The sequence below is a fragment of the Uloborus diversus genome, chromosome 1 (genome assembly GCF_026930045.1).
Source record: "Uloborus diversus isolate 005 chromosome 1, Udiv.v.3.1, whole genome shotgun sequence".
Classification (NCBI taxonomy): domain Eukaryota; kingdom Metazoa; phylum Arthropoda; class Arachnida; order Araneae; family Uloboridae; genus Uloborus; species Uloborus diversus.
In genome coordinates, this window is record NC_072731.1 from 23981322 (window position 1) to 23996035 (window position 14714).

General features: G+C 33.6%; 1 protein-coding gene across 1 annotated transcript in view; it reads right to left on the bottom strand.

Moving 5' to 3' along the window:
• Window positions 1–14714, bottom strand: part of LOC129234320 (golgin subfamily B member 1-like) — a 221597-nt gene that overhangs the window by 125863 nt on the left and 81020 nt on the right. The window contains exon 3 of the mRNA XM_054868313.1: window positions 1898–1993. Within this exon, the coding sequence (XP_054724288.1) occupies window positions 1898–1993 (96 nt within the window). The remainder of the gene's footprint in view (window positions 1–1897; window positions 1994–14714) is intronic.

A 14714-nucleotide genomic window follows, 5' to 3' on the forward strand; every position in this document is an offset into this window, starting at 1 on the left:
CGCAGAACACACAACCATAGACTGCGAGAAAGAAAGAAAGCGAGAAGAACGCGTGTGCGACTTTCTGGCACACAAAAGTGCCGATCAGAACTTCAAATCCCTCTCATAAAAAGTATCGCTTTTAAGAAAAGTCTAAATTTTGACCTCAAGCAAGTCACTGAATCTCGAAGGGTTGATAGAACATAATTCTAATTTCCAACATCTTTAAGATCTCAACATCATTGAAAAAAATGACCTACTTTATTAACGTATACCAGGCTGTTTAAATGTAGGGTCTTTGGTTGAACGGGATGACGAGCAGACACATGGAATTCCAAAGCGTGTAAAAACGATATTGCAGCATTTTGTGCTTTATCAACTTTGATTCTCCCATTGAAATAGCAACTTTTTAACCATTGCAACTCGTAGCTATCTTGAGATGGGCCTTTACAGGAATATTTATGTCTCGAAGACGGTTTCGACCGACTCTACGCGATAGGTTTAATTTAAAACGACTAACTTGCCCCTGTACTTTCAACCTTTATTACCAGGACATAGGGGAGGGTAACCCAAAGCGGGTAGATTTTCGAAGAACGCTCAAAAGTTCTAGTATCTAGATTTTGATCGCAACAATTTCGGTTTTATTTCCAAAAGTTCTTGAACTTTTATTTTTGTATTATTTTATACCCAATAGGTATTTATTATCAAACTTTACACACATTTGAAATACTCGCTTTGCCGTACCAGGGAGCGCAAAGCGGGTAAGCTTAACTAATGGTGGTTTGGTGCATTTGCCAATCAAATATGAAGTTATAAATGGTTAAAATAGTTGACTAGCTACCTGCCATTATATAACAAAAAATAAAACAATTGTACTTATCCAATTTAAAGTCAGTACATTTGTTTATAAAACATAAAGAAATAACTGAGTTAACTAATAGACTAATTAATTGCCATCCTAAAAAAAAAATTTTTTAAGGTATACTTATCCTATTGAAAGAGAAAATATAAGTCAGCACACGAGTCAAGAAATTTTAAATAAACGATTAAATCCTATACCCGCTTTGCCTAAAGGCACGTTTTTAATTTCAATAATTATAACCTTAAATTAATAATTTGAAACAAAAACGAATGACCATCGTACATTATAGGTGGATAGTGTCAGAATAAGTTAATATTATTGACAATTTAAAAAAAAAAAAGTGGGTCTTCGACTTATCACAAGTTACAAAACTTCATTTTTTTTAAATGTATCATTTTTTTATCTTAAGCCTGGTTGCGCCATGCCACTTCACTGCTGCTTCGCTGGGAATGATAATAACTCGGGGGTGTTCGGGTAAACACGACATACGTATTCATCGCCGCTAACACAGCATGGGGGGAGGGGGAGCATACGAAGGCCTATCCGCTTTGGGCCACCTTCCCCTATCAATGGGACACATATGAGGCGGTGAGAAGCAAAGGGATGCAAGTGGCAAAATTTTAAAATTTGGAGATGACCGGTAAAAATGGTAGGTGTACCTCTCCTCTGTCTTGGGGCAAGAGATAGTACTAGCAGCCTTCGTAGGTGCTGCTACACAGTGCTTTTTTAGAAAAACTTTTCAATGAAAATCTAAGACCGGAAATTTAAACGCGTTTTACTCGAAACTGAAAAAAGTCCACTTGCATCCCTTTGCTTCTCACTGTTTCATATGTCTCACTACAGTTCTCATTACTCCTAGAAGTTTTCTCTCGGGAAAACTAGAAGTAATGAAGAAGTTCAATTAAAAAAAAATCAGATGTTTCTGGTGTAACTCTTCGTTGAAATAACAGAAGCTGTTCTTTAGAAATTGTTCATCGACAATGTAATGGGCTCATCTGATGGCGTTTTTTGATACCGTAATTATCCCGCATCATTTTCCACCAAAAGAGAACTCACTTGTCTGGTACTCCGACTGGCACCGTCTGCTGGTGGACCAACTTGTCGAGAATTTGGCCTCCTTCCGTTTCCAGCGTACCGCCATTGATGATGTTCCTGAAATCAAGAAATCAATTTAAAGTTGAGATACATTTTGATAAAAGCATTGTTCAAAAATGACCGTGATTAACAATAAATTTCCAATTGAAGGCTGATCTACATTTCAGCGTGAAGTAAGTTAAAAACAATATCATAATCCACGTTCTAAACACCTTAGAACATTGACACAAATTTTATCTGATGCAGAAAAATCAAAAGTTTCTGTGTTTTCCAAAGAGAAAAACTTTAATTAGAATGAGCTAGATGGTTTTTGCTTCTTCTGGTACAATCTCTGTGAAGAAAAAATTGGAGGCTCAGTAATGGTCTGAGAAAGTTTTGCTACGGACGAAACTATACCAACATTTTTTGTGTTTTTAACCAAAAACACCGTTAATTACGAGTTAAAACAATTTGTTCCAGCAGGGTAATGCCTAGTGACATGCTTCTAAAACCTCAAAATCATTGCTTGGTGTTTATTTCGTGAAATTACTGTACAGGCTGGACAAAGGCTCGATCTAAGTTTAATGGAAACTTAGTGAGGCATTCTTGCACCCGAAGTATGAAAAAATGGCATTCAATATTGAAAAAAGCAAGAACTAATTTTCTCCATCGAAAACGCCAGGATAAAAATTTCCAAGAACGTTCTTCATCTTCCATAACTTCAAGACTGATAAAAGTGACTGAAAAAGAAGGAGATATTATTAATTATTAGGGTTTTGAGACGCTCGTTGTCCTTATAATTTTGTAAAGTTTTAACAATGGGATTTTTTAAATTAAATCATGGCTAAACATTCACTTTTTGTATTCTTCATTCTGCAATGATTTTTAGCATAAAAAGGCATTTTTGGTATAAATTTCATTAAATTATTTCGGAAATATTTTTTCTGTGCAATTTTTCTGCTGTCCTCATCATTCTGACCACCACTGTATTAGTTTCATATCTCTAGAAGCTCAATGATGCACTTGATTTTTATCACAAAAGGATATGATATCGTTTTAAGGTAAAAACAAATCAAGTACGAAAAAAAAATTAAATTCTTAATTGAATACTTCTGTGTAATGAAATTTTAACAAATAAACAAAAACCATGAATTGAGAATTCCCAGTTCTTCGATGCAAAAAGTTTGTTACAATATGCTTTGCAAATAAAATTACTCAAAACGCTCAAGATTTCATTAAAATATTTTATAAAAATAATTTTAATTGATTAATTTTCATAAAGTCAAGAAGAGTTTCTGTCTTTTTATAAATGAAGTAAAAATTATTTAACAGTATCCTCAGGGATATAATCACAAAAGAATGTCAAAGACAGAATTTAACTATCTTTGAAAACTTTCATAAAACAGTTTATTAATGCAGCACAAAAACGTAAATATGCCCTTTAGCGCAAACATAAAATTCAAAAAAAGTTTATTCCCAAACACATTATCAAGATTGCACTATTGTGTGGTTTATAAAAAGTATTTGAATAGTTGAATATTAATTGAAAATAACTTCAAGACAGTATTTTTTCAATATCAGTTTCAATTTTAATATCGTAAGTTTTTCAAAAGTCAGTTTCTAAGCACCAATAATGGGGTCGTTTCCAAAACTTTAAAAGTATTTTTTTCTGAAAGAGCATGCTTAAAAACATAGAATCTGACCATTTTTTAAATAATTTCTCTAAGTTTAATATTTCAAAAAAATTACTTCAATCGGTGTTCTTTCATCATTTAACGCTTCTGCCGATGACATCACAAATGACTAAATGCCATTCAGTGCTGCCATTCACGGTCCAAAATATTTAATTCGTATCTTTGATCTCTTGGTAACGATATGGTTGATAGCTAGCGTAGAGCACAATTTTAATTCGCTGCTTGATTATCATAACGTGGAAACGTAGTAGAAAGATGCGCCATAGTGCATCATTTGTGACGTCATACAGACCACGCCTTGTTTAAAGAATCGGATATTTAAAAAAAAAAATAATTAAAAAATAACTGTCGGGAAAATGAAAGTATTTTCTGAGTCCATGTCATTTTTTTTTATTGCTTATTCTATCAATTTCAGTGACAAAAAGTAGTATTTTTGACTGAAGGAAACAGCCCCATTACCAGTTGCTGAGAGGAAAAAATGACGTTTTCTCCGCGGTGCAGAATAAGTACTTACGCAATATGTTTTTAGCCGAACGAGTTATGTACTTAATAATAGGGTGTTCAAATAGGGGAGACCGGGGCAGGTTTTCGCGCGGGGCACGTTTTCGATTTGCCTTTAACTCGTTAGCGAGCCAGTAGAGCGAAGCACCAACCAGACTATTTGAAAGGCAGCGCCACTAGACGACAACTACGAGAGTTTCAGTTGGATGACTGTTCACATCGCTGCGTAACGTCAGTTTCACTTGTTTTTATACAGGTAAGTAAATTTTGATGACCTCATTTAAACTAAAAACAAACATATACGTCTTAAGTTAAGTTTTGTCTGCTGTAATATTTCGAAAGAGCATATTTAGGAGCTACCAGTGATGTGATAGTTTGTCCATAAAATTCTTTTTTTGACCGTCTGCGTGAAGTTCAAGGAAAAACATGGCGACGGGGCATGTTTTCGAACACCAAGCGGGGCATATTTTCGCATCGACAACGTGCCCCGTCGCATCGAAAATACTCCCCGCCCCCTTCGATCGCTACTATTTATCGATGTTTATTATATTATTTACTCTTAAATGAAGCATAAATAGTTAAATAGACATGAAAAGGTAAGCTTTTTATTTGACAACTTATATTTTTAAACAAAAAACAGACAAAAAATAAATCACAATTTCAATCATTCATGAGAGATACATGTTAAAACAAAATAGGCCTAAGTGTTTATAAAAACAACATTAAACTGATACGTTCACAGAATGACTTGATTATTATGACTTGATATTGATCTGTGTGTTGGGTTTTCAAATTTGTCATGGTACGACACTACAAAAAGAAGTCTGAAAGAGGCAAGTACACCATAGAGACTATGGCAGAAGCTGTCAACAAAGTAAGAGAAGGAAGAAGTATGAAAAGTGTAGCGGCAGAGTTCGGATTATGCGTCAGGACTTTGGCAAATTATTGTAGAAAGTTAACCTCTGAAAAGGTAACTGAAACTCCCAGACAGTTCTGTGCTCCTGCCTCATTAGTGCGACTCCTGGACCATCAAGATCGAAGAAGTGAGACCTCTGGAAAAAGCGGGTCCGAGAAAACAGATCAGCAAAGGAAGAAAGAAGAGAAAGTCGGCCATTTTGACCGACACACCGGTCAAAGAGCAGCTTAGACTAGAGCAGCAACAAGCTAAGCAGAGAAAACAAATGAAAAATGAGAATGAAAAGAAAGGTAAGAAAAATGTCAAAAAGAGTTTATTTAAGAGACAAATTGGAAAACCTAACATGCCCGAAGAAAATGAAGAATCAAGTGATGCAGAGGAGAAAGACTGTGCTTGCATTTACTGCTTAGAATTGTACAGTAAATCTAAGGCTAAAGAGATATGGGTAAAGTGCACTCGTTACAAAAGATGGACCCATGAGTCTTGCATGATAGGAAACCCTATGTTCTTTGTATGCATTAATTGTGAAAGTGACGATGACGTTTAGTGTTTTTAACAGTCCTACATGCATTAAAATTATTAAGTAGCCAAGTTGGTGATGAGTTTTTTTAAATGTATATTTACTGAAAATCAATAAATAACCTACCTTGAAAATATTTTGTTTGATTTCCTAAATTATATTGATATAAGGGCATGCGAAAACTTTCCCCTGTCTATTAATGAGGTATGCGAAAACTTTCCCCGGTCACGGGGCACATTTTCGCACGTGACATAACGACACTTAAAACTATTTTTCTGTAAAACAAAGCTTAATTAATTGATGTAAGTAATTCCACGTTGTAGTCAAGGTTTCTCTGAATGGTGTAGTACATTTTTTTCAAACTTAGGTAAATAAATAAAAAATAATTTTAAAAAAAAGCGTGAAAACCTGCCCCGGTCTCCCCTACTAATATATGATTTTAATGAAATGCACGCAAGCACAAACTAAAAATAAATTATCTACTTAAAAGTGTGACCACATCACGTTACCCGATAATGTGATTTTTCTCTGAGTAGATTTTACACCAGTGGATAGACCACGTACACCCCTCCCCTAAACACGCACAAGTCCTTATTAAGGGTCTTCTTGTTTGATAACCCGGTAGGCATCTCCCATTTTTGTCAATCTCCGAAATGGGTAGGATATAATCATCGAATATAAAATGCCGTTTGTTTTGTCACTTAAAACTAATATGATTCAGAAAAAAATAGCAATACATGAAATTTAGAGCTCTGGGATTTGGATCGCTTAAATTTAAAGGCTTCAATCAAGAATTTTACTTTTAAGTTTTACTTCTCAAAAAAAATATGGAAAAGGTTTGTTTGCACGGCATGTATCCTATTATGGCGTTTCAAAAAAAATAAAACAATAATAAAAACATTGGGAAATACCGTTTGCATTTTACAAATCATTTATTTGTACTTCGAACAAATTACAGTATTTTTTCCAAAACCTGCACAGTTTATAAGAGCTGATTTGAAGCATTTTTGCCCCCGAACCTACTCATTTGAAAAGGACTGGATGCAACAGACGCGTATAAAACCATTTTCAACTTCATTTTTACGTCTCCTTTCTTTATTTTTTGAAGAAAAAGAAACTTGCTTCGCCCCATATCGTGTATTTTGCACGATATTGCTCCCTACCCTAAACTGTGCGCTTCTCCAACCTGACGTTCATTCTTAATTACACGCATCAATTGCTCTGGAAGTCGAATAAATAGTGAAAATGTTCGTATTTAACTTTATTGCAGAAGATATAGGGTAAAGGCACCAGTAACATACATGCTTAAGACATCGCTCTCATCATCAAGTTAACTCAATTTTCTGCGCCTTTTAGTGTATTTAGCCTTTTAAAACTATTTTCTCTCGTGATACTACATCTCATCTAACGTTTGGCTGCTTCTGGATCCTCTGAATTAGATTTTACGTTTATTCGCTCAGTTTCGAAAAAAGGTCCTACCCCCAGTAACAGACACCGGAAACCCTGATGGTACCCAGTAACAGATAGGTTGAGAAAAGGATGGACGAAATTCGCTTTTTCTTTTCAAAATGTGCAAAAGTTCTTTATTTTTAGACCTAAAACCTTATTAAAAGCAGATGAACAAGAAAAACCGGCAAATCTCGTGATGTTGTGCTGCTGTTCATATAACCTTCCACCACTGCCTTGTAAATATCAACTGTCTCACAAAATTCACTTTGATAAAACTAGATGGTTGTACCGTATTCATGGGCCGCAGAAATATCAGTTTCACTCGCCTGAAATTATTGTTTTTTAAATTTAAACTTACTATTATGACGTTATTGTTGGTTTCTCTTATTCGTTTTCGCGTTCTTTTCAAATTCCTTTAGAACTATAATTATGTAAACATTAGAATATTTTACAAATGATTACGCTTAACCTCTACGCAAACTTTCGATGCACTGTATAATTTCTAAATATATCGAGATGTGACAACAATCAATACCGGTGACAACAAAATCACTATTTGTTTTACTAATAAGAAAAGGGTTTTTTTGCCAAAATTCAGTAGAGTTGAGACAAACATTTAAAGAAAATAGCATAATGTAAGAGCATTACTGCAATTGATGGTTGGAATAAATTGTTCATAGGACAAATGCATTCAAAATTACACTCGAAATAAATTTCCACAAAAGGGAAAGTGAGTGATCAGGGAAATAGAAAATATAAAAACATGGTGCACAAAAATGCGGTTATCTCACCAATTTAGTAACGAAAATATCATTTTGAAATCTTTTCGGTACTTTTGTTTCATGATATTCTATTAGTACGTGCTTTTGAAGCCAAATAGATTGATTTTGGTTCTGTATCATGGAAAAAGAAAAATGTTTAAAAGTTTTTCATTGACATTATTTATTATTTTTAGCTAATACTGAAAATACCGGTATTTTACCTCAGCAAATACCGGTATTACGAAATTGCAAAATTTCTCGAAATACCGGTATTCAGTATACCGGTATACCGGTAGTGCAATCCACTAGTCACAGGGCAATTCCATTAAAATACATTATATTACTACTAATTTTACAGTTTATCACTGTAAATTTCACAGTAAAATTCTGTTATAAGGTAGTATATTGCTGAAAATTTTACAGTTTAGAATGGTAAATTTTAGTTTTTTTTTTTTTTTTTTGGAACCTCAGCTGCCTGTATTATACTGTAAAAACAACAGTTTTTTTTTTGCAGTGCACATAACACCACAAACATCTAAACATAAACTAACTCTACTGATGAATTATGTTTTGATCAGCCAAATGAGCTTGAACAAGTTGAAATAGATAGCAAATCCTTGCTTGAATGAGAGAGAGAAAAAAAATTTTGTTATAGTGTTAGATTTACAACGAAAAAGAGAGTTGCCCATTATGTAGGTCAAATAGGATGCAAAGTTGGATTTCCAGAGTTTGAAATAACTTTTTTTTAAGGAGAAAAAGTAATCTTAATGAATTTATTTTTGCTGAACAACTGACAAAAGTGTAGCAGATGAGAATGAATGCGTTAAGTTGCCACAGCCAGTTAGGTTGAGCTGAACTTCAACAATTACAACAGAACTACCAAAACCAGTTAAGAACTACAACAAACAAATAGTTTGCATTTGACTTTTCAGGTTTTGAAAACAAATACTAGGCTTTCATTTCTTTTTTATAAGTATACTGATAATTACACACATTTGTATTCTCCCTTTTTTTAAATCAGTTCAATTGATAAAACTCTTAATTTTATTATGACAAGATAAGAAGCAAATAAGTTGATTTTTGTACTTATCATCATAATTTTTTTTGTTAGTCGTTTTAATATTAGTCATTACGCTACTTTTAAAAAACTATTAGTTTTACTTATAAAATATATCGTTCACAACAGTATCGGAAAATTAGTAACTGATCAAAAGCATCATACGTTTATTAAAGTTGTGCACATTTTTTTTTTACAAATTGCGGAATTTAAAACAATGTTATTTTTAAGTTCACATTATTATCATCTACCTAATTAAGAAAATTAGAAATATTGATATTTTTAAATACATTATGTAAAAAGCTAAAATCCATAGGTAAACTGCTGATCTAATGAAATGTCTATGTATTTTCTCAGCGGGATCAAGTATCCCCCATGAGGGGAACATATATACCTTGATGTGGGGATACATGATCCTTTTACAAAAATACTGAAAAAAATTATTTTACCAAAAAACTATCTGTTTGATTTCAACTAAGAAAAATATTGTCAGATAGGGAAAAAAATATCATTGTTCAAGCAAAAAAAAATTAAAAACACTGATTATTTGCAGCAGACAGAAAAATTGAAAAATTAAGTGGAAAGGAAGTATCCCCAATTTTTCCTACCTATCCTGATGACCGAACCTTTAACCGAATGATTTTTTTTACAAAAACAGGTTAATTAGTGACCACTATATAATAGCTCTATATTATTATCATCTAATGAATTATTTATATTGTAAGGATATGATGCTACGAAAGATTAAAGTATTAGGGATTTTGTACAAGCATTATATTCTTTTTTCGTGCGAAAAGGTCGACTTTTGAGCAGAATAAGCGTCATTTGCGGAAACTTTAAATTTATTTCTAACTAGCAAAAATACCCGGCGTTGCCTGGGTCAGTAATAATTATGAGAAACAATCGTTACTTGCCCTTGTTTTCTGTTTTAAGCGAAAGAATTTAAAACAACCCTTTTTGACGTGATTAAAAATCGAGCTTTTTCCTTACTCATTACACTAAAATAGCAATAAGTATAAAGAACAAAATAATATCCAATTAGAAACAAAAGCACGACATTTAAGCATATACAAATTTGAAGAATTTCCGAAATATGAAGTTCTGAAGCTGAGAAACATTATTACGTAGTCTTTGGGCTCAAAAACTGCGACAGTGGAAAAAACTGCCAAATGCATCAGCTACTGAAATCTTTCTGAAAAAATTCTGGCGATATTTCTGCTGGTTGGTTGGATACAGTGAGCAAGTGTACTGCCCAAAAGCGTAGTGGCAACAGTTGGAAATGACGCAATGGATATAAGGCAGTACGAAAGAGCTAAAGTTTCCTTTTTTACGCATATCATCTCGCCTTGCGTGCGTGGCTGAAACAGCCTCTCGAGTTTCGTTAAAATGGTGAATGTGGGGATGGCCCTTTGCAAGGTTAAATGCAGATAAATGTTCCTCGCTAAGATGTGAAGTCTCGGCATCACATAAGTGAACCAAGAATCTATCAGAGTCTTCTGCCAGACTAAATTCATCGCTGTGTCGGAAATGGAGGCCCCATGAACCAGACCTGGGAGCTAATGAACGCATCGGATGGTTGAAAATTATAAGTCTTGTGGCCCGTGAAAATGAATAGCAGGAATTGGAGTTCGGAGCTACCGGCAGCGGGCGAATCCTCAAATCATTCAGCCTACGCTAGATCTTTGAAGCAAGGTCGAATTGGTGCCTTTTGTACAGCGTGTGAGATTTTTAGTGTTTGATGCCTCGTCGTAGAATTCAACCCCTGTGAAGTAATGTTTTAATGTATTACATGATAACTCTTTAATCTGTGCAAATTGTGGTATTATGTTGTTACAGGCTAATGTTATTTTAATGTGTGTAAAATGCAAATTTCATATTAGTTAATTTTAAGCAGAGAGTTATTTGGGCTTGGTGCTTTTGTAAATATGTATAGGCGGAAACTCTGGCCGTGTAATAACTAATGTATTTTAACTTTTATTGGGGGTTAATTTTAGAGTTAGTATTTGATCAAGGAGTAGTTTTAAATTCTTTTAAAAGCACTATTCTTGCAATTGTATTTGTGTTATAATGCTGCATCTTAACCATGCCACCTAGTAAGAATAAAGCTGTTTCTTTCTTTAAAGAATTGTAATTAATGTGATCTTGGGTATGTGTTTTGGTGTTTCGCGTACTGTACGTTTCATCAGTACACAAGTGTCGAATCAGCATAAATAATAATAATAAACCACTAACTACATAAGTTCCGTTTAAAAGTAAAATAATCAGCCAAATCCATTTATTTTTAGCTAATCATGTGGAAAAACGTTACTTTAAGATTTGACTTGAGAAAAGCCTCAAAAAGTCAGATGAAACGCAAAAATATTCAACAATACAACAATGCTTGGGAGTTGAGATGACACATTAAATAATGACTTGGGTTGATGAAAGCCATCGAACAGGGAACAAAAAAGCTCATAACTCGTTTTTTATACAACTTAGAAACTTCGAACAGATGCTATCTTCAGCAGAAAAATTGGCGCTTTCGATGGACATATAATGTTAATATGTGCACGTTTTTTCCACCCCCATATTGGGGCATCTATGCGAAAATTGGGACTAAAATTGGAATAAAAAGGGAACTATCAATCGGATTTTTTTCGAACTGGTCTATAAACCTTCCCAGTACCAAACCGAATAAACGGTGAAAGTTTCAGCCAAATCTGTCGGGTAGTTTCTGAGATCTTAGGGAACAAATTTACCAAACTCCATTTTTATATATTAAGAAGATTTGATGAAAATGGCAGAAATTGAGCAGAACTTTTGAAAAATTACTTTTATAACTTGAAGACATTTCAGGAATTCTGCAAAGCTTTTCAGAAGACTTTTTGCAGCAAAAATTTTGTCTTTGACTGCCTCTTCACATCCTTTACCTGCTCTGGAATACCAATCACTCACACACACAATGATGAACGTGGTAAATATTTTATTTGCATTTATAATTTGCATGTATTTTTTCTCGTTTCAGTTAAACTTGAAGTTGAAGTATTTTAATGTAAATTCATCACGTGATCTAACGACGTGGTATGCGCCCTTTAAATAGGCTGAATGCCGGTTTAGTTCACTTGACTCTTGAATCAATCGATGCTGTATCTTGATGGCAGTCACCCTTAACGTGACTGAATTACCTCTATAAAGATGTTAAATACTATATACGTGTACATATGTAAATAAACGCCTTTTATTTTAAAATAATGAGTCATGAATATATTGCTAGCATTTTAACTTAACTTGAATACAGAGGAAAATATCTTGACTAATGAGACCAAACTTGGCGTACTTGGAAATCTTATCTTGATACATTATATTTATTATATATTTATTAGAACAACTATATCAGTAATCTTCTCAGAAAACAATACTTCTTTTATCTTCTGATCAATATTTTTGTGTCTGGTTTAAAACTTTTTAGCACTTCTTCCTCATTTAAAACTTGTTTTGAAAAGTAAATAAATATGATATCTTGAAGAAATTGCTGCTTGCTATTAAAACTTGACCATGGAGAGATGGCGGAAGAACTGGAAGCGGAAGCGGACCAGTTCATTCTGTAATAGGTAGAATCATCGAGAACGTGACGAGCAGTAAAATTCTTACTACTCAGGGCGTTCTCGCAATTTCTACCTATAACAAAATGAAGTGTTCTGTTTCCGCTTCCAGTTCATCCACCATCTCTATCCGTAGTCAAGCTATAGCAGTGCACAAAAGCTAAAACTGGAGCAAAAACTTCCACATAGTTTTAGGTATGTTTTCTTGGAACTGTATTCATTGCGTTTGTTCTTGTAGCCAACTGTTACCCTTGCATCAACAAACTCAATCCACCCCCCCCCCCTTTTTTTTTCTTCATGAACATACGAGTATTTGAGAAAATATCACAACTGTGAATCATTAGGAAAAATGTTATTCCTTCTCCCACTTTCAGTCTTACAATTTTCCACTTCCAGAGACATTTGCATAAAAAATTACTCCGATCCGCAGAATTAAATTATATTCAACTACCTAATTTTCTGCAAATCGATATTTTAGCGAGAGTATACTTAATCCCCTCTTTCCCCTTCTTCACAGCTCCAGAATTTTGCTGAAAACCGCTTCCTGCTAAGCGAAACGGAATTTTATTTTAAGCGGGCCCACTGCCTCTAGATTTGTAACTGATAATGCAGTTTAACTTTTTACGCGACATTTATTCCAAGAAATTCTTTAAAATCCTGGAGATTGTGATGCTGAGCCCCGACTGGCACCCCGAAACGGCGAAAAATCGATAAAGATGTAGAAGTTTGTTTAGTTTTGCTTGTTTGTCTGCGGTAAGTCTCATTATTATTAATAGAAACTCCAATTAACAGTTTATCATTAATTTAAATCGCTAATTATTCCCTTCCTTCACTTTTAACGTTTTTCGGAAATTAGTTTCATTTTATATTAATTTGCTGTAAATAAAATAATTTCTCCGTGTTTTATGGGTTATCAGTTAACTATCCTTGACGGAATTTATTATTTGTTTATTTATTTATTTCCTGCCTTTATATTTTAGAGTTTGAATGGTAAATGAACCATGGTTTTTAATCCGAATAGATTTTTTTTCTGCATAAATATTTTTTGGCAATTTCCTTTAACGACGTACTTATAGATTATCTGTGCTCTTTCAAATACATTTGGTATAAGTTTCCATAAGTGTTGTTTAATTAGCCGTAGCATTTGCATCTTCATTTGTACTTAGTTTTCCCGTTTTAGAAACTAATAAATTTAGATTTTTTGCAAGTGAAAATTTTCTGTAACCATCGGATTTAATGGTAAAGTTCACTATTTAGGCAACTAAAAATATAATTTTTTGCAATTACAGGCGTCCCTCGTATAGCACGGTTAATTCGTTCCTTGTAGTATCAAAACCGTGTTATACTAGACATTTTAAAAATAACTTTTTAACTTATTTTTTACACAAATTAATCATGTACATAGCAAAAATCGTGTCAATATGTGTGTATGGAATTATATCGTGTATATCGTGTTGTATGGAAACCGTGTTTCGTGTTATATCGAAACCATATACGAGACTTAGAAATAATGTAAATCAAGGAATGTGTACCGGGTTATATCGAAACCAAGTTTTATAAAAACAAAGTAAAAACTTATTAGAGTTATCAAACATTAACAGAATGTATTAAGCAAATATGAAATTCCATCTTTTTACTTTCTTTTATATCTAATATATAGAACAAAGTATTGGATTCGTGCAAATTTTCGAATTTCGAATTTTGACGGATTCGAACGTTTTGAGGTGTACTGAGCCCATTACGTCCATTTTTGGAAAATGTCTGTGTGTGTGTGACCGTTTTTTGTGGCCACTCTACAGTAAAAACTACCGCATGAAATCGAACAAAATTTGATACACATATGTGCCCCTATGTGAATTTGTGCCCTTTGGCTTTTGACGCGAATTCCTCCAAGGGGGTGGAGCAATGGGACGTTTCTTGAGTTATGCGAGCCTGCTATTCCCCAGAAAAAAACTGGCCGAATCAAACAAAATTTGGTCCATATGTTGCCCTTATGATACACAGGTGCTGGTTCAGTTATGTCATCTTGTATGATATCATGCTTTTTTCACTAACAAAGAGTTGCTTATGCCAAACATTAGTGGAGATTGGGTATAGTTGATATAGTACTTTTTACTTTTTGAGCTTTCTAATTTTTTTACTAATGTCACGAACCAAAAAAAAAATTGTCAATGCTCTTATTAAGTTTCTATCAAATAATGATTTCGAAACCTTAGTTAAAATTATTTTTTGCACATGAAAAAAAATTTTCAAATTTTTTTTCGAAACGTATCAACTTAACCCATTGTGGGTTAAGTTAATATACAAAGGAATAAACTGT